The 21,041-nt window shown below is 47.2% G+C and overlaps 1 protein-coding gene across 3 annotated transcripts in view; it reads left to right on the top strand.

The window, feature by feature from the left end:
- The window catches only part of LOC142491228 (arachidonate 12-lipoxygenase, 12R-type-like), a 274,903-nt gene that overhangs the window by 128,941 nt on the left and 124,921 nt on the right, over positions 1-21,041 (top strand). For 2 of the 3 annotated variants that reach the window (XM_075593490.1, XM_075593491.1), the window contains exon 1: positions 7,013-7,256. The exons of the other annotated variant lie outside the window; for it this stretch is intronic. In XM_075593490.1, coding sequence (XP_075449605.1) covers positions 7,110-7,256 — 147 coding nt within the window. In that variant the 5' untranslated portion in view covers positions 7,013-7,109. Of the gene's footprint in view, positions 1-7,012; positions 7,257-21,041 lie in introns of those variants that run through there. 3 annotated transcript variants of the gene reach the window in all.

Raw genomic sequence — 21,041 nt, 5'->3', positions numbered from 1 at the left:
TAAATCTCCCAGCTCACATAATTCTTTAATGTACCATAACCAGGGCTATGTCCATTTAGGCATTTCTACTCGTTACAAATAATAAAATCACATCATTCTACATGATTCCCTTCTAACATTTTGCATACGAAAAATTAGACAACTTTGACTTTCCAACTAAAGTTATATAGTTAACTGGGTGAGGGCTTTGATGTGGTGTACTTGTAACATTTCCCTGACTGAGGTCTGCGGTCGGAAACTAGAAGCAGAAATCCCCGACCCAAATCAATAACCGCAGACTTACTTCATCAATTGATCTTAATTGACTAACCACATTCTATATTGTTACACTTCAATCCCACTTAGCTAACCGCAAGTCAATTATCCACTTGGCTCGGTGCTTACGGCTTTCCGTCGCTTGTCTTGTGGTGAGCCAGTGATACAATGTTATAATTCCACTGCTCACCGCAAACCACAAGCGCACTTATCCAATTAACCCCTAAAACACAGGCTAGAAGGTCCTTATTCCCACGGGCACATTTTAAAAAGGTTAAAATACATTTTTAGGACTGCAGTCAGCTCTGGACTGTATAACTGACTGTCACAGTAGCTTATGACAAGATATAATAAACACCAAATATCTGGGTTGAACTGAATGAGGCTTAGATATAATAAAATATATTTATTCCTTAAAAAGGTGAACACAGAGGGGGGCGTGCCGATGACATCATCCAGGACAGGCGGGTAAAGGCTGAGCTCCAGAGACCCACCTGAATTACTGCGGATTTTAGCCCTTTTACCCCGGGTAAAAACCCCGAAAAAAGCCCCTGACGACCCTCTAAAACCAGAGGGATGGCTAATAAGGGGAAAAATCCCCCGATTCAGGGAGTGGGCAAGTACTTCACTCCTGCAAAACAGTCCGCTGAGACGGGGAATAGAAGGCAAGATGGCGCCCAGGCTTCGGGCCCACGAGGCAAACAAGGCCTCTCAGACACAGCAAGCCCTACTGAGACCCCCCCTTCCCCGGACGGGAGGATCACAAAGGAATACCTGGAGGAACTCCATGCCAAACTCCAACGTTCATTACAGGCCAATATAAAGGACGCGGTGGCGGAAATTAGGCAAGATATTCAGGGGCTGCAGGAACGTACTACCACACTGGAAACCAGACTGGATGAGGCCTTACACCACCAATCGGAGGCCGATGATGAGATTATACGCCTGGGCCAAGAAATAAATATACTCCGAGACGGATTGGAAGATCAGGAAAACAGGGATCGCCGCCAGAACCTGCGGATCCACGGCATCCCTGAGGCGGTGCTACCTACGCATCCGCGTGCATACCTGAATGACTTCTTCCTCTCCATATGCCCAGACCTTGATTCCCGGGACATGGAACTTGATAGGACGCACAGAACCCTGGGCCCGCGCTCCGAGGACCCAAACCATCGGCGGGACGTGATCGTGCGACTCCACAGCTACTCCACCAAAGACAAACTAATAGGAGCTAGCAGAGGGAGAGACACGATTACGTTCCGAAGCGATCTGCTTCAGGTCTATAACGACCTTTCCAAGCTGACAGTGGATCGATGCAAAGCGCTACGTCCCCTAACGTTACTCCTCCGCGAGAAAGGAATAAAATATAAATGGGGGTTTCCTTTTAAATTGATTATTCCCCACAAGGGTAAATTCCTCACCATCCGGCACCCAGAGGACATGGTGCACCTAGCAAAAGCAATGGGCCTCCCCGTGGACTCCCTCCAACCTGTCCACCCAGCTGGTAACCGGGACAAGGAAAAAGATGATCAGCCTGTGAGAGCCTCGGAGCGGATTGCCGAACAAAGACAATCCCGAGACAGATAAAGAGAAATTCACAGGCAAACCAGCCTCCCGCCCGGGTCCACGCCACGATCAGCCCCGAAACTCCTCCAAAATGGCGTCGGAGGCGACCTTACCTTCCCATGTAGAAAGACTTCCGAATCGCAGCCGCGAAGTATCCTTCTTCCTCCCCGGATCCAGAAGTCCTACCAAGGACAATCGGAGGGCGGACACCGCGCAGCCAACTTCGGATTTCCGCAGCAAGCCCCGGTGCACGTCGAGGAGAACGCCATCGCCTGCTCCGAATTTTCCCCAAAATGGCGTCCGGAGCGAGCTTACCGGCCCACGTGGATCCCTCGGACGAGCTGCAATCTACCTCCACAAAATGGCACCCGGTGAGGACGTCCCGCCCGCGGAGATCCACGAGGTCTGCTGACGAGCCACGACTGACGTCAACAAGGTGCGCGACTCACATCCGGCGCCGACGGAAGCCTCGCCCGAACCCGTAAGACGTCCCCGTCCGCGGAGCGCCACGAGGTCTACTGACGAGCCACGAATGATGACAACAAGGTGCGCGACCCACATCCGGCGCCGACGGAAGCCTCGCCTGAACCCGGAGGCGTTACTTGTACCGGAGCACCAGGGCTCCCGAGTGACACCCAGCCGAAGGGTCACACGACACTCCCAGCTCGTGTCTGCCTGGCGCTCCCCCCCCTCGGCCGAGGGGCCCTCCCTAGGCAATCTTTGTTCCTCACCGGACCCCTGGTTCCCCCTCCCTCCCTGGAAGAATGCCACCAGCGCAAGACTCCACAGTCCCGCCCACGCCCTTCCGTGGACATACTTCTAAGGACAGGGTCTGTAAAACTGTGATACCTACATATATTCCCCTCCTAGTCTCTCCCTACCACACTAAATTCAGTTTGGTTCCCCCTTTACTACCCTATGGTTGTGTTATCCCCCATTAGAAGGTTTATTAGGATTAGACATCGACTCCTTCCCTCAAGCTCCCAGGACCCCCCCCCCTATTTTATCCCACTACCCCCCCCCTCCCCCCCCCTCCTCCCTCTCACGTGTTCCCTCCCCCTCTCCCATAACCAGCCCCCTCCCAACCGCCCATGGAACCCGGACCACAGATGCTATGATAAGGCAATGTTAGCGTTATAGATGTTCCCCCATCTTGACTCAGTACCCCATGAAAGGTTGCTGCTGTTGTTGTTACTATCGTTACTGTTATCGCTCCGAATGGAGCACAGGTTATTACTCTCGCCTCACTTACAGGCTGAGACAAATTATTGTTTCTGCTGATATACAGGGGTACAACCCAAAAGGTCCCTATGTACATGAGCTCAAAGGTGCACTTTTACTGGAGCAAATCACTACTCAACGACCGTATCTCCCCCGCTTTTTTCCCCACTTCCCCCACCCCCCCTCTCCCCACCCCCGCCCCCCCTCATCCCCCTCTCTCTTTCCCCCCCTTCCCCCCTCGCCTCCCCTCCCCCCCTCTCTCTCCCCTCTCCCTCCCCCCACCCCACCCTTACCACCAATCCCCTCCCACCCCCACCAACTACCTACCCTCTTACTCTGCTAAAACTGTCTCCAACAACACACAGGAGAGTGAGACACTGCCCAGACTAAAAGCAGGAGGCAGCGACCCCCCCTAAACACTGAAATTTTCAAACACCTGATCAATTGAATGTTTCCTTTGTACTGGTCAAATGTGATCTGATGTTATATCTCTTTCCCTAACCTACATTATCTCAACAGGTACCAAGAGTCTATAGCATTCTTTATGAAAGTTGTCAATGCCTAACTTGGCTGCCACGGTCTATATACTGCATATTCCATATGTTCCCTGATGTCCAGTCTGATTGTTAAAAAAAATAATCCCTAATTATGTCAGCCAAAAAAAAAAAAAAAAGGTGAACACAGCATTATAGTACAATTAACAGGCAAGAAGGTAACACTTACTTAGGGTTGGGGAATGGAGAAGTATCAGCAAGCAATTCTCCAGCAATCCGGTGACATTCCAGGTGGAATCAGAAGCACAACTAAAAACTGTAGGGTTGACACAGTTTATATACCTGTGTAACCCTATTCCTAACATTGAATACAGACTATTGGTGAACAATTATCTGTATCCAATCCCTAACGTGGAGACACAGATTAAACCATGCCCCCAGCTAGTTAGCCCATGTGTACTGGGACTCTGAGGATCTTATTTCTGTAGCTCCATAATTAAATCAGGGGCGACGACCAGTCTACCAAATTAAGTATCTGGTAGGATCTGCATTGTTTGTAGGTGTAGACATAACACTTACAAACCACTCCAGTTTGATGATTCTCCACCCTCAGGTAACAATTAGAGTGGCAGAGTCTGTTGATTAGTACTTGGTCTGTTGATTAGTACTTAGTGTAAACAATCAGGGCAGTTAACTTTTGATCACAGTGCTTATGCTCAATCATCCGGCTGCCCTTCATGACCTATTAGCATAGCAGATGGAGTCTGCATTTTCAGAACAGATCCAAAATACCATACATATACACTTTAATATCTACACATATTAATAAGTTCCGTTCTGGTGGGCTCAGTGGGTCGCAATTTGGCAGTTTTTAATGCCTACAGTGACTCTACATATTGGCCAAATATCAACTCTCTGCGACCTCCAGAACTGGAGATACAGAAATGCACTTTAAAACATCTTTAAAATACAGGATTATAATGAAACATGGTAACAGGGGAACATACATTTTCATGACATGACAAGGTGTAAACCACATTCCTGGACCGCAGTCCAGTTAATCCCGTGCCTCCCTGGTGAGGTCTGGGGGTGGCCATATGGCGTGCAACCCCTTTAATACCGGGCCAACCCCCCTCTCCCTCTACACTGACACTCTAAAAATACCTTGTATAACTCAGGGGCACCTAGCCGGGTAGAATACCTTTATTTTCATGGCATAGGTAACCCTTCATCATCACATTGAGTTCAGAAGAGGGGCTATTTAAACCATCTACAACTCTGCCCCAACCATACTCCTTGGAAAGCGCTGCATAGCCTGAAACACGTGGGAGAATTTTTCATGTCCTGTCTTTAATGTTTTTTTGTTTTCTAACATGTAGTTTAATAAAGATTTTTTTATTTATGTTCTTACCTGGTGAGTTGATTGGTGCTTTCAACTGGAATTTGTTGTTTCAACCAATCTTTTTCCTGCTTGTACCGCCAGAGACTAAGTCCAACATTTTGTGACCAATTTCTCAGAAACGAACGTAGCGGTCGCAGCTGGGATGTTATGCTGATTTGAGTTTCAGGAGATTTGGGTTAATTCACGATCAGGAGGGACACAGAAGAGAACGTAGTGGTGGCGTGTGTATTGAACTTTATGTCGATTCGGGTTCCAGGAGATTCTGGGCAAAGTCCCGGTCAGGGTAAAACTCTCCCATAGAGTTCCTGCACCTAGGAAAGTTTAGTTTTCGACCCCAGCCCCAAAGTAAGGGCTGTTCAATACAGCATGCGGCCGTGCGTTCCTATGCGAACGCGCGTGCACGTGCCGACTGCTTTTCATGTATATAGTGTCAGGAGCTGCAGGTAAGTGTATGTGTGTGTGTGTGTGTATGTGTATATGTTGTGTGAGTGTAAGTGTAAGGGGAGTGTAAGTAAGATTTTTAAAATAAAAAAAATGTTTAATAATTTTTTTTTGTGTGTGTGCACTATTTTACCCCCCCCCCATACACACACATCCATACAAATGCACATGCACAAACACATGCACGCATACATACATACACACATCAAAGCTTACATTTGAGCGCAGAATTTCTTCATCTTCGCTGCTGTCTGTCGGCTCGCCTCTCCCTGCCGTGCGCGCGCTGACCTTCTATAGAAAGGTTGACTAACGTCAGCCAACTAAAAATCTGCACGCGCACATGGCGTAGCACGCGCCCGGCGTAGCACGCGCCCGGCACTATTGAACGTGCCTAAGTGTGTCTTTTTGTCTGTATTTTGTGTTCCATTGTGTGTAAGCGAATTGATGCCGAATAAATTACAATTTATTTCATTAACATCATCAATGAATGATTCTGGTAAAACCGTGTAAATAACCTGGTCTCCAGTGACATATATCTTGTGTGAAATAATTATGGACAGGAGGGTTATACCAAAGAGAGAGGGCCTGGGTCTGAGTTTACTGGTCGTCCATTTTGTCTGTTCTCCATTTTGTCTGTTCTCCATTTTGTCTGTTCTCCATTTTGTCTGTTCTCCATTTTGTCTGTTCTGATATATGTGCATGTGTGATAAATGTTTGTGGGTAAAGATGCTTTATCCATGGCTGTGCTTGTGGCTCCTCGCCCAGAACAATAAAGATACAATTTATCAGTACTTTGATGTCTGTATCAAAGAAGGTATGAGTGGGCAAGGTTTGATCTGAGACTTTTTCAGATACCAGCTGTTTTCTAGAGAAATTAAAACTTAGCCGTGGCAAAAACAAATATATGGGAGGGAAGTATTTTATGCTAACCAAAATTCAAATAAAGCATATGTAGTGTTTTTAGATTGTTACACCTTATTGTGTGTAACACAAACATAAGTAACAAACCAATATTTCCTCAGCATATAAGAAGAAGTTAAGAGAAATAGAGAAAGAGATTGCAGGTTGTGTTTAGAAGTTATTATCTGTGTGTGTAAGAATGTGTCTTTGCGAGCGTTGTTCAGATAAGACCATCCAGCTGCGTAACTCAACACCCAGAAGTTGCATTCTCCAATTATTAATGAACTAATTGGAGAAAATCTATCTTATTATATTTTGTTATTTCTACTGAGCTGTTTTAACTCGATGTTTAATTGCTGTAGTGAGCTTTATAATGATTGGTTTATAATTATGAGGAGATCTTGTCTTCTACCTAGCAAATTATGAGAAAAAAAGAAATTAATTTGTGTATAAAAAGCCCGCAAGCGCTGACCAGTATGATCCTTCAGTATACTCAATAAACATTTCCTTGATGCTTACCGAACCTGCCTGAAGTTTCTTGGCGCCCCTGAGAAGGCTGCGGTCACACTTAACAGAAAGAAGCTGAGCCAAATACATATCTAGAAAATTAGTAATAAAAGTTTATCAAATGATTTACTTACTTGGAAAAGGTCATTCAGATGGGGGGGGGGGGGGGGGAGATTGTAAATACAATATAGTACAAAGCTATCCTTGTTATACAAAGTATAAAAGGCCATGCGTGTCTCTACAAGGGACACTTTTGCAACATTAGGAGAGGCTTACCGAGCAGGTTCCTTTAGCTGTCAGCATCAATATTTCTTCTTCCTAAAATGTTCACTTATATAGTAAAAGTAGTAACAGGAGATTCTCTCACTGCGGGGACGTTTAATTCCATCTCTATCGTCCTTGTGGGGTCTCGTGGAGAAAGCAGTAAGCATCGACTGGACAATCTGGGGAGAGACTTTTATCCTGGGGCGGTAAGTACCTTTCTGTGTAAGGATCGAGCAAATAGAAGGGGAGGTGGAGTATGTCTATATGTTAAACCAGTTCTAAAACCTATTATAAGGGATGATGTCTATGAAGGGAATGATGAAAATGTAGAGACCTTGTGGATAGAAATTAGCAGAGGAGGTAAAAGTATAAAGAAAATGTTTGTGGGAATATGCTATAAACCACCAAATATCTGTGAGATTGAGGAAGCTAAAATACTTTTGCAAATGGAGTAGGCATAAAAACTGGGTCATGTTTGCATAATGGGGGATTTTAATTATCCAGACATAGACTGGGGCAATGAGATTAGCGTTACAACAAAAGGGAACAGGTTTTTGGGGATACTTAAAACAATTATATGACCCAAATTATTGAGGAACCAACCAGGAGAGGGGCAGTTCTGGATTTGGTCATCAAACAATGTAGACGTAATAACAAATATTCAAGTCCTGGAACATTTGGGTAACAGTGATCATAACATGGTCCCATTTGAAATAAATTATCAAATAACAGATTACTTGGGTTCAACAAAGACCTTAAACTTTAGAAAGGCAGATTTTAATAAACTGGGGTCTAATCTACAAGTAATACAATGGGATGATGTTTTTGCAGGGAAAAATGTAGAAGATAAATGGGCAGTCTTTAAAACATTGTTAGAAAAGCACACTTATCAGTGTATACCCTTGGGTAATAAGTATAAAATAAATAAGTCTAAACCAATGTGGCTAAATAAACAGGAAGGGGAGGAAATGGACAAGAAGAGGCAGGCGTTTACAGTAGATTCTTAGGGGCGTATGCTAGTATTCTCGATGCGTTTGCTGCTGCATCGCAAGGTCTGGCATGTTCCCGCTGAACAGTTTGTCTTTTGAGTTATCACGGTATACAGAAAGAATCTGAACCCTTCTCAAACCTTGAGATAGGAAAATGCCCAAAACATACGGCGTAGCAGCAAACTCATCTGAGATTTGTTCCAAGTTCTCCCGCCTGTGATTTTATCCCAAACTGTGCTGCACCGCAGGGAGACCACCTCTCCCAGCACAGGGAGACCACCTCTCCCAGCACAGGGAGACCACCTCTCCCCGCACAGGGAGACCACCTCTCCCCGCACAGGGAGACCACCTCTCCCCGCACAGGGAGACCACCTCTTCCAGCACAGGGAGACCACCTCTCCCAGCACAGGGAGACCACCTCTCCCATCACAGGGAGACCACCTCTCCCTGCACAGGGAGACCACCTCTCCCCGCACAGGGAGACCACCTCTCCCAGCACAGGGAGACCACCTCTCCCCGCACAGGGAGACCACCTCTCCCAGCACAGGGAGACCACCTCTCCCCGCACAGGGAGACCACCTCTCCCAGCACAGGGAGACCACCTCTCCCCGCACAGGGAGACCACCTCTCCCCGCACAGGGAGACCACCTCTCCCCGCACAGGGAGACCACCTCTCCCCGCACAGGGAGACCACCTCTCCCGCACAGGGAGACCACCTCTCCCCGCACAGGGAGACCACCTCTCCCAGCACAGGGAGACCACCTCTCCCTGCACAGGGAGACCACCTCTCCCCGCACAGGGAGACCACCTCTCCCCGCACAGGGAGACCACCTCTCCCCGCACAGGGAGACCACCTCTCCCCGCACAGGGAGATCACCTCTCCCCGCACAGGGAGACCACCTCTCCCCGCACAGGGAGACCACCTCTCCCCACACAGGGAGACCACCTCTCCCCGCACAGGGAGACCACCTCTCCCCGCACAGGGAGACCACCTCTCCCAGCACAGCTCTTGCAGGCGATTGCAGTGTTTTTATTAAAATTGTAAAACTAGTGTGTGGGAGTAGGGGGTCTCCGGAGCTGAACCACATTGATTTCAGGTCTGGGGGCCCCTTGCTTTCCGAGATAAAGGTCCCCGTTAAGGGGTGCTGGTATCTCCTGTGCGTTCAATTGGCCCCTTTCAAGTGACGCGGGACATTTAAACATTGCATGGGTATACCGGTTCCCCATAACAGGGCCTGTAATTCGGGAAGCCGGGGGTCCCTGGACATGAAATTAATGCAGTTCAGCTCCAGAGACCACATGCTCATGCACACTAGTTTTCAACTTAAAATAAAAACAGTTTAATTACCTTAGCGACAAGCCACTAAGGCAATGAAGGGGTTCAATTTGAATAGTCTGTTTATTGCGACAGAGGGGGTGGATGAATGGAGTAGTTGCCCCAGGGTGGTTGTTAGTTCTGCCGGGAAGGTTGCAGGAGTCGTTAACCCCTTCATTAACGCTAAGGTAATGAAGGGTTAACTCATCCCGCAACCCCCGCCAAGGCCTAAACACACACCATTGGCCAACTATCCACCTTCACCCAATCCCGCTACCCACAATAAACCGGGCACTGGTAGTTACCCCTTGATTGCCTTAGCGGGTTATCCATTGAGGTACTGAAGCTGCCTGTAAATGTATTTTTATTGCACAGAATAGAATCCAGGGGTCTCCAGAGCTGGTATTAATGTGTAACAGCTTCAATCTGATGCAGGAAAAATGCATTTTATTTTCTAAGTCCTGCTTTCAGATCCCGTCTCACCAATCTAGGGTATTTTTTATTGTTGTGTCTTTTTGGTTCAGTTTTTTTTTTTTAGGTTGGTCATTAACTGCTATAGTGGCTAATCATGCCCATATTATATGAGCATGATTTACCACTGGGCAAACAATGGGTAGAGGGTGGAGGTAGTTGTCCAGGTGTGGGTGGTTAGGTCGCAGGGGTAGCGGGGGAGGTGGGTTACCCTCTTAATCACTATAGCGGTTGCTAATCGATTAAGGGGTTTACGGCCATTAGATTGTATTTTAATTGTGTTGTTGCTGCCATCAGAGAACATGGACGCTGAGGACGGTGATGTATGTATGTATGTATGCATATCTTTATTTATATAGCAACAGGAAAGATGATCCAGGGCTCCATGGATTTTAAGCAAAAGAATTTATTCATAATACACATTTATTTATATAGCACCATTAATGTACGTAGCGCTTCACAGCAGTAATACATGTGACAATCATAAAAATAACAAATAATACAAATAACACATAAAGGGAAGAAGTGCTTCAGACATAAAAGTAACATTTAGGAAACAGAGTCCCTGCTCTGAAGAGCATACAATCAATTGGTAGGTAGGAAGAACGTACAGAGACAGTAGGAGGGCGTTCAGGTAAGTGCGTCTGCAGGGGGCCAAGCTTTATGTGCGAGGTGTAAAATATCAGCCATGGAGCTACTCATATGCTTCCTTAAGCAGGTGTGTTTTAAGGTGGATCTTAAATGTGGATAGAGAGGGTGCTAGTCGGAAATTAAGGGGAAGGGCGTTCCAGAGGTACGGGGCAGTCAGTGAGAAGGGTTTAAGGTGGGAGAGGGCTTTAGATACAAAAGGGTAGAAGATATCCTTGAGCAGAACGCAAGAGTCAGGATAGTGTGTCTTAAGGTGGGTCTTAAAGGTGGATAGAGAGGGTGCTAGTTGGGTACTGAGGGGAAGGGCATTCCAGAGGTGTGGGGCAGTCAGTGAAAAAGGTTTAAGGCGGGAGAGGGCTTTAGATACAAAGGGGGTAGAAAGAAGACATCCTTGAGAAGAACGCAAGAGTCGGGAGGGTGCATAGCGAGAAATTAGGGCTGAGATGTAAGGAGGGGCAGAAGAGTGTAGAGCTTTAAAAGTGAGGAGGAGAATTAAGTGTGAGATGCAGGATTTGATGGGAAGCCAGGAGAGGGATTTCAGCAGGGGAGACGCTGATACAAATTTCAGAAAGAGTAGAGTGATTCTGGCAGCAGCATTTAGGATAGATTGTAGGGAGACAGGTGGGAGACAGGTGAGAGGCAGGAAGGCCAGACAGCAGGAGGTTACAGTAGTCGAGACGGGAGAGAATGAGGGCCTGAGTCAGCGTTTTAGCAGTCGAGTAACAGAGGAACGGGCGTATCTTTGTGATATTGCGGAGGAAAAAGCGACAAGTTTTAGAAACGTTTTGAATGTGAGAGGAGAAGGGAGAGAGAAATCGAGTGTGACCCCTAGGCAGCGTGCTTGGGCTACTGGGTGAATCTTCGTATTACCAACAGTAATGTGGAAGGAGGTAGTAGGGCCAGGTTTGGGAGGAAATATAAGGAGCTCTGTTTTTGCCATGTTAAGTTTCAGTCGGCGGAGGGCGATCCAGGATGATATTCCAGAGAGACATTCAGAAACTTTGGTCTGTATAGCAGGTGTAAGGTCAGGGGTTGAAAGGTACATTTGTGTGTCGTCAGCATAGAGGTGATATTTAAACCCATAAGATGTGATTAGGTCACCTAGAGAGAGTGTGTAAAGAAAAAAGAGAAGGGGTCCCAGGATAGAGCCCTGGGGTACCCCCACAGAGAGATCAATAGAGGAGGAGGTGTTAGCAGAAGAGACCCTGAAAGTACGGTGGGAGAGGTAGGATGAGATCCAGGATAGAGCTTTGTTCCGAATGCCAAGAGTATGGAGAATGTGAAGGAGAAGAGGGTGGTCCACGGTGTCAAATGCGGCAGAGTTCGAGTAATATGAGCAGAGTGTAATGACCTCTGTCTTTTGCAGCATGGAGGTCGTCAGTTATTTTAGTGAGTGCTGTTTCAGTGGAGTGAGCAGTGCGGAAGCCAGATTGTAGAGGGTCTAGAAGAGAATAGGTGTTGAGAAAGTGTAGCAATCGAGAGAATACAAATTGTTCAAGGAGTTTGGAGGCAAAAGGCAGGAGGGAGACAGGTCGATAGTTAGAAAGACAGGTAGGGTCAAGCTTGCTGTTTTTGAGTAATGGTATAATGGTTGCATGCTTGAAGGAGGATGGAAAGGTACCAGAGTAGAGGGAAGAGTTAAAAATCTGGGTGAGCATAGGGATTATAGAAGGAGCAATAGGTTTTAGGAGATGGGAGGGAATGGGATCAATAGGGCAAGTGGTAGAGGGAGAAGAGGAGATCAGCAGTGACACATCCAAGTTTCAAGAAAGGTAGGAGGAGAGTTGGGAAGCGGTGTGGGGTGGGAGGAGGCAACAGATGGGATGTTCTGATGTATGGATTCGACTTTTTTCTTTAAAAAGTCAGCAAAGTCCTGAAGTGAGATGGAAGAAGAAGAGGAGGCAGCCGAGGGTGGTCTGAGTAGAGAGTCAAAGACAGAAAAGAGTCGGCGTGGGTTAGACTTGTGTGTGTTGATTAGTGAAGAAAAGTAGGTTTGTTTAGCCTGAGAGAGGGTAGAGTTGAAACAGGATAGCATAAATTTGTAGTGAATGAAGTCTGCAAGCGTATGAGATTTTCTCTAAAGGCGTTCAGAGGAACGAGTGGAGGAACGCAGCATGTGCGTGTGTGAGAGTTTAGCCAGGTTCTGGGGTTAGAAGGGCGAGGACGGCAGAGAGAAAGCGGGCATGAAGATCAAGAGAGGAAGATAAGGCAGAGTTGTAGTTCCTGACCAGGTTGTCAGGGTCTGAAGCAGAACTGAGAGAGGAGAGGGAGGAGCGTAATGTGGAATCAAAAGCTGGTAGGTTAAGAGAGCGCAGGTTTCTGCAAAAACGAGGGCTAGATGGAGATGGGGAGAAGCGAGAGAGAGAAAATGAGATGAGGTGATGGTCAGAGAGAGGAAAAGGGGAAATGGAGAAATCGGAGAGAGAGAAGTTGTGGGAGATACACGGTGGTGGGGGGACACTACTCACGGTGACGTGTGGCAGGGGCCACGGGTATATCAAGGTTACTTATATGTGTGCATATGTGTTTTATAGTAAAGGGGGTAGAAAGAAGACATCCTTGAGAAGAACGCAAGAGTTGGGGTGGTGCATAGCGATTAATTAGCGCTGAGATGTAAGGAGGGGCAGAAGAGTGTAGAGCTTTAAAAGTGAGGAGGAGAATTGAGTGTGAGATGCAGGATTTGATGGGAAGCCAGGAGAGGGATTTCAGCAGGGGAGACGCTGAGACAAATTTCAGAAAGAGTAGAGTGATTCTGGCAGCAGCATTTAGGATAGATTGTAGGGAGACAGGTGGGAGACAGGTGAGAGGCAGGAAGGCCAGACAGCAGGAGGTTACAGTAGTCGAGACGAGAGAGAATGAGGGTCTATGTCAGAGTTTTTGCAGTCGAGCAACAGAGGAAAGGGCGTATCTTTGTTATATTGCGGAGGAAAAAATGACAATTTTTTGCTACCTTTTGAATGTGAGAGGAGAATGAGAGAGAGGAATCGAGTGTGAACTCTACGCAGCGTGTTGGGCTACTGGGTGAATGATAGTACTTCCAACAGTAATGTGGAAGGAGGAAATAGGGCCAGGTTTGGGAGGAAGTTTGAGGAGCTCAGTTTTTGCCATGTTAAGTTTAAGTCGGCGGAGGGCCATCAAAGATGATATAGCAGTGAGACATTCAGAAACTTTAGTCTGTACAGCAGGTCTAAGGTCAGGGGTAGAAAAGTAAATTTGTGTGTTATCAACATAGAGGTGATATTTCCACCCAAGAGATGTGATGAGGTCACCTAGAAGGAGTGTGTAAAGAGAAAAGGGAAGGGGTCCCAGGACAGAGCCCTAGGGTACCCCCACAGAGAAATTGATAGAGGAGGAGGAGGTGTTTGCAAAAGAGACACTGAAAGTACGATGGGAGATGTAAGAGGAGATCCAGGATAGAGCTTTGTTACGAATGCCAAGAGTATAGAGAATATGAAGGAGAAGAGGGTGGTCCACAGTATCAAATGCTGAAGAAAGGTCGAGTAATTTAAGCAGAGTGTAATGACCTCTGTCTTTGGCAGCATGGAGGTCATTAGTTATTTTACTGAGGGCTGTTTCAGTGGAGTGAGCAGTGCGGAAGCCAGATTGTAGATTTTCTAGGAGAGAATTGTTGTTGAGAAAATGGAGCAAGCGAGAGAATACAAGACGTTCAAGGAGCTTAGTGGCAAAAGGCAGGAGGGAGACAGGTCGATCGTTAGAAAGACAGGTGGGGTCAAGCTTGCTGTTTTTGAGTAATGGTATGACTGTTGTATGTTTAAAGGAAGAGGGAAAGGTACCAGAGTAGAGGGAGGAGTTAAAAATGTGTGTGAGCATAGGGATTATAGTAGGAGTGTCACGGTAGACCAGTACTTATCAAAACTTTTTATATTTTTGGGATTCTCGATTGAACACGACAAGGAGGCAAAATAAATTGTCATTTATTTCCTTGATAGACAAACACACGCAGGGTCTGCCCTGAACACCACATCCGAGGGTTGGGCTGGCCTGCCAGCTCTTGAAGTTATGAGTTCATGTGGACTATCCTGGCGGGATAGGACATCAGCATTGCCATTCTCGCTGCCCTTCTTGTGCTGCATAGTAAAGTCAAATTCCTGCAAGACATGACTCCACCACAAGAGTTTAGCATTTTCCCCCGACACCCTCTGTAACCAGCTTCACGGATTGTGGTCCGTAATCACGGTTAAAGATCTGCCATACAGATAGGGCTATAATTTTCTTAGAGCCCATACTATGGCCAATCACTCTTTCTCAATGGTGGCTTAAGCCATCTCTCGGGGCAGCAGCTTGCGGCTCAGATACACCACTGGGTGTTCACTGCCTTCCTCCCCCACTTGGCTGAGTACAGCACCAATGCCATAGTCCGAGGCATCAGTCTGCACCAAGAAGTGTTTTGCATAGTCTGGTGCAGAAAGAATAGGGGCACTGGCCAGTGCAGTCTTCAATGCCTGAAAGGAGACGTCACAGGCCGTAGACCAGATTGCCTTCACAGACTGTCGCTTCTGGGTCAAGTTAGTCAGGGGTTTGGCAATGGCACTATACTGAGGGACAAACATTCAGTAGTAGCCTGGGGTGCCTAGGAAAGCCATAACTTGTTTCTTGGTTTTGGGGACGGGCCACTGCACTATTGCTTCCACCTTAGCTGGTTCTGGTTTAAGATGCCCGCCACCCACCCGGTGCCCTATGTACAGTACCTCTGCCATCCCTACTAAGCTAAGGGTTTTAAGGTGAGTCCCGCTTTCCTAATCCTGGATAGCACCGCAGCTACATGTACTAAGTGTGAGTCCCACAAATTACTAAAGACAGCAATGTCGTCCAGGTATGCCCTTGCAAACCCTTGCATACCCTCCAGCAACCGATTGACCAGGTGTTGAAAGGTATCCGGTGCATTTTTCATCCCAAATGGCATCACTAAGAATTCATATAGGCCACTTGGAGTAATGAAGCTTCCTGGGTCAAAGGGATCTGCCAATACCCTTTGCTCATATCCATTTTGGTCAGATACCTTGCCCCCGCGAGTTCATCTAACAACTCATCCATGCGGGGCATGGGATAGGCATCTGACACTGTCCCGGCATTGAGCTGCCGGTAGTCCACACTCCACACAGAACCGGATGGTCCCATCCTTCTTAGGTACCAGGACTACCGGACAAGCCCAAGGGCTCTGGGACGGTACAATAACCCTTAGGGCCAGCATCTCTTCTTCCCCCCTCTCTATACTGCCCTTAAACTCTGCTGACACTCTGTAAGCGTGCTTATGCAGAGGTCTCAGATCCCCTGTAAGCACGGGGATCACCCCGCATGCATCCCAGAGACGCTGGAGCAATTCACTCATGAATTGCGACCCCTGAGCAGTTAGGATCTCACTAGGGAAACCTACCATAGAAAAAAAGTTTAGCAAGGCTTTAGCTACTGCCCTAGCATCAATAGTGGTAAGCGCTACTGCCTCGGGGTACCTGGTGGCAAAGTCCACCACCATGAGGATGTAGCGCTTCCCTGACCAGCTGGGAACCATGAGGGGTCCCATGAGGTCCATGGCTACCCGCTGAAAGTGTTCCCCTATTACCGGTAATGGGTTCAGGGGTGCCTTCACACGGTCACCTGCCTTATCTACCCACTGGCAGGCATCACAGGATCGGCAAAATTCTGCCACAGCACTGGATGCCCCCCACCAGTAGTAACACTGCAACAGCCGGGCTCGCGTCCGAGGGACCCCCTGATGCCCCGCTAGTGGAATGGAGTGGGCAACCCGCAACAACTGCTGCCTATACTCCCGGAGTACTACTAGCTGTCTCTTCCCCGTCCATACCTCATCTAACCCTGTACAAGAAGTAATCAGACCCGTCACTTGACTTAGACTTGGACGCCCGAATTCTCATGCCCTCTAAGCTGGGGTCTGATCACAACGCTAAACTGGGTACCTAACTCTGGCCACTCTCTGGTCATACCTAAGTCGGGGGGACAGGGAACAGGGACAGGGAACAGTAAGTCAGGATCAGAATGCAACTTAGTCTGGCTTACCTGTCTGGTCTCCGCAGAGACTGCTGAAACAGTAGGTCCCAAATGCAAGGGGGGGGGCTGGTTCTGCTGCCATCCTTGCTAACTGGCTCCTGGTGATCGCTGCACCAGGCGCCAGCTCAGTTGTAAAGACACAAGTAACATGTCCCAAGTCGTTACCAAGTAAGATCTCGGCATCCAACCCAGGCAAAACATTCTCCTCACTCATGCCACGTCCGTGTGAGGAATCTGCTCCTGGGTTTTGGCTGGAACTCATTCTTGTGGAGTTTCCAGACAACCCCTCCCTGCTTCTGCAATCAAGAATCACCTGTTCTGGACTCACTCTGCAGTCTCCTTCATGCTGCTTGCTATGCAGCTCTCTCCCTATTGGCTGCCCATGCTATTTGGGGTTAGCCCTTCCCCCCAGGAAGTGGCTATGTATAATCCAAGTCTGTTTGGATGTAACTGTGCTTGCTACAAGCACGCCTGTCTGGCCATTCGGTTCCTGTGCTGAAGCGCTGGATCCCCAGTGCAAAGCTCCTTGTTCCTGTGGCCTGCTGCATATTCCCCTTGCAGAGGCCTTTGTGCTGTCCTACCCCTTTCCTCCTTACAGGGGCCCTTTTCCTTCGCTGAAGCAGCTCCGCTCCAAGTTCCTGTTTTCCTACGCTGAAGCTGTTTCGCTCCAAGTTCCTGGTATCTACGCTAAAGCTGCTACGCTGAAGTGCCATGCATCTGCCTTCCCGTTGCCGACCCTCGCTTGTATCCTCTACCATCGCTCCTGTGCTGCCTTCCTTGACCCCAGCCTGGATAATGTTTACGCTGCTGTCTCCTATCCTGACCTTGGCTATGTCTGACCATGGAATCCACACTCTGGACCTGACTCCGTGGCCTAAGGTCGGTGCATATACATCCCCACCTCAGCCCCGCGGTCCATTCCCGGTTTATGGGAAGCACGATCATTACAGTCCGGCACCCCAGTCCAAAAAGACCCGGCAACTTGGAGTGACCTCGGTCCTCCGCCTGGCATGGTCACTTGTATCCTGGTGCCCGGGAGCAAATCCTCTGGCCGCACCATATCAGGGCGAACCAGAGTCACGCCTGCCGGTCTTTGATGGTTGCCCTCTGCAGATGCTTCTGCCGGACATCGTTGGGCTGCATCCCAATCCCGCTGCTGGTCCCGAGGTGGCAAGTTCAAATTCTCCGCTGGACGTCTCTCTGTTGGGCTGGTTCCATGGGTGTACTTGGCTCCTCTGTGTGTGCCAGTCGCACATGGTGATCGTTGCCCCTGATTGGGTCCCTTGGACTGGTCCCGGTCCAGACAGTATGAGATAGCCTTAGATTAACAACCTTATTCCAGGCAAAACACAGCCTCTTGTTGTTTGTGGTCAAAGACCCATGCCATCACATCCGTGGGGGGCTGCTGCAGTAGCTGCTCTTGGAAGAACAAGTCCAGTAGGGTATGGAATTTTGTAACCCCAATCCCCTCCACCACTGAGTCCCGTGTAAGGCCATACGGCCGGCATAGTCAGCAGACAAGTGGCAACTTACACACACTTCTAAAGAGTACAAGATATGGGCAAAGAGGACAGTGAAATATCTTGTGCTCTTTAGAAGTGTGTGCAAGTTGCCAATTGTCTGGGGAGCTCGCAAGCCACAAGGTCCCCCACTATTCTACAGAATCCCGCAGGAGACTATAGCATAGGCTCAATCAGTATCCCACACGCTGCCACCAGTTAATATAAGACTGTCACGGTGGACCAGAACTTATTAACACTTTTATATTTTTGGGATTCTCGATTGAACACAATAAGGCGGGCAAAATAAATTGTCATTTATTTCCTTAATAGACAAATACACAACAACCTCAGAATACACTTAATAATCACTTACTGGGATGGGGAAATTTAAGAAATTGTCCATAGAACAAAAGATGAAGAAATATAGTCTCTGGCTTACAATCCTTTTGGCTAGGACGCAACTTGCCAGCCCGATATTTCTACCAAATGCAGAGAGTTTGTTCTGGTTCATTGGGATTCGTTCTGGGATCCCCAGCGCTAACGAATTCCTGAAGTAGGGGTAAATCCTTGGTTACGATGTTTAAACCCCTTGCGTTCTGAACCGCTGCCGCTGCACTTGGATGAAATCTTGAATAACGCTTGGATAAATCATGAATCACACTGGGACTGGGCTGCAGGCATCTTTATAGGGTTAATGGTCCTATGCTTAACATACACACCCAATCCCTTCCGTGGGAACACTTTTTCCCCCTATCCCAGTCTTGCTAGTAGATCATAGCATGGGCAGAAGTGGCTTCCTGGTTTGCTCAGAGCATTTGCTAACCTCACACCTGAGCTCCTTAGCATATAAGGTCCACCCCCCTTACCTGGCGACAGCAAGTCTGGGATCTGGCCACAAGGTGTGAGCAGTCCACATGTTGGACTGGTCCCTGGTACTTCACAATTTCCTGGCTGTCTTAACTCCTAGGGTCTCTGAGGCTTGTCATCTTCGGATTTCTCACAGACATTGAGGCATTCACTTTGCAGGGGGCCCTTTGAAGTGCCGAGATGAAAGACCCTCAGCTCATTTACTCTTAACATATATGCATGTTAATACAGGTGCACCGATGATTATTCTAAAACTTGCCTTAAACTTGCCTTGGAAAATCTGGGTCTATCACCAACAAGACACAGGTACATGCTTGGTACATGCTGGGTACATGCTGCAAACATTTCAGTAACATTTCTGCAGAGACTAATGGCCCATCGGATTAACACAGCAGGGGTCCCTGGCAGTACTGAATGGGACTGCCAGGGACCCCCGCTGTTAATCCAATGGGCCATTAGTCTGTCTGCAGAAATATCACTGAAATGTTACAGCGTGTACCCAGCATGTACCTGTGTCTTGTTGGTGATTGCCCCAGATTTGTTTTAGAATACTCATCGGCACTACAGTACATTCATTGCTGAGCACAGGAAAAGCTTCCTGCCGGTACCTTTTAAAACATAACTAAAATACAGTTTATCTATATATATATATATACTTTCTGTATGTGTGGGGGACACCAAACAATATTTATGGGCTTAGTACATCCTTAGCTAGCTGCACTCTGAAAATTAGAGTGCTCGCTTGCTCCTTGTATCTGAAATACAATTGGCCCAATTCGCATACATTGCCATTACTGCAGCTATGTACTGCAAAATGGGGACAAGGAAGAGGGTGTAGGGGAAACATATCATTGTGATGCACATACATTTAACCACTTCACTCCCAATGCAATTTAGGGTTAATTAGCCATCTATAATGCCTTTATTAATGGCCTGATTAACCCTTTCATCACTACACATACATATACGTTTTATATTTGTTGCACATACAGAACATATATATATATATATATATATATATATATATATAAAGACAACACAAAAATTAAGTAGCGCTAAAGAGGATGTGAAATAACCCTAATAAATGATAAATTATAATAACATATTTAAAATATTAAAATAAATTAAAATTACCACATATATATATATATATATATATATATATATATATATATATATATATATATATATATATATATATATATATATATATATATATATATATATACTGTATGCCAATGGTGTTTTAAATGCAAAGGCAGGAACCCCTTTCCTGCCGATCCGGCAATGAATCCATTAACATGCCCTTATGTTATGGATGAATCAGCTGAGGGATTTTTCATCTCAATACTTTAAAGGGCACACTGCTAAGTTGGTGCCCCAGTGTCTGGAGAAGTCCGGAGATAAAAAAAGCCTTATAGACCCTAGTTGTTAGGGTGGCCGGATTATTCCCAAGTACCAGAAACCGGTGTGAAGTATGGGCGCTTAACACTTGGTAGCCAAACCCAAGACTTACTGTCGCCAGGAAAGAGGTTGGGCCCGGTATGCTAAGTAGCTCATGTGTGAGGTTAACGCATGCTCTTAGCAGACTGGGAAGCAACTTCTGCCCGTTCTTTGAACTCCTGGCAAGTCTGGGATAGGTGAGAAAAGTTGTTCCCAAGAGAGGAATGGGCGTGCATGTTAGGAATAGGACCCTTAACCCTATAAATATGCCTGCAGCGCAATTCCAGTCAGATTCATCTGAGCTTTCACCAAGAAACGTCCAAGTGTTAGCGACAGCGGTTCCGGAGTGTGAGGGTTTAACAATATTGTAACCAAGGATCGTACCCCTCTCCCAGAATTCGTTTGAGCTAAGGATTCCCGATCGAATCCTTTAAGGACATTACTAAACCTTTCCTTTCATCGGAGATATAGGGCTGGCAAGCTGCACCCCTAGCCACGGAATGTTGCACGGCTCACATTGCGCACCCACTTGCATGGGTGCAGGGGTGCCCAGAGACTTTGTTTCGCTCCGTGGGCATTTTTTTTCATTTCCCCCCATCCCAGTAAGTGTTTATTGAGTGTAACTGTGAAGTATTGTGTGCTTGTCTTAAAAGGAAATAAATAATAATTTATTTTGCCCGCATTGTCGTGCTCAATTTAGAATCCCAATATTAATGTGTTGGTAAGACC

This window comes from Ascaphus truei, chromosome 3 (genome assembly GCF_040206685.1).
Source record: "Ascaphus truei isolate aAscTru1 chromosome 3, aAscTru1.hap1, whole genome shotgun sequence".
In the NCBI taxonomy this organism is placed as follows: Eukaryota; Metazoa; Chordata; class Amphibia; order Anura; family Ascaphidae; genus Ascaphus; species Ascaphus truei.
This window is presented reverse-complemented; position numbering and strand designations above follow the sequence as displayed.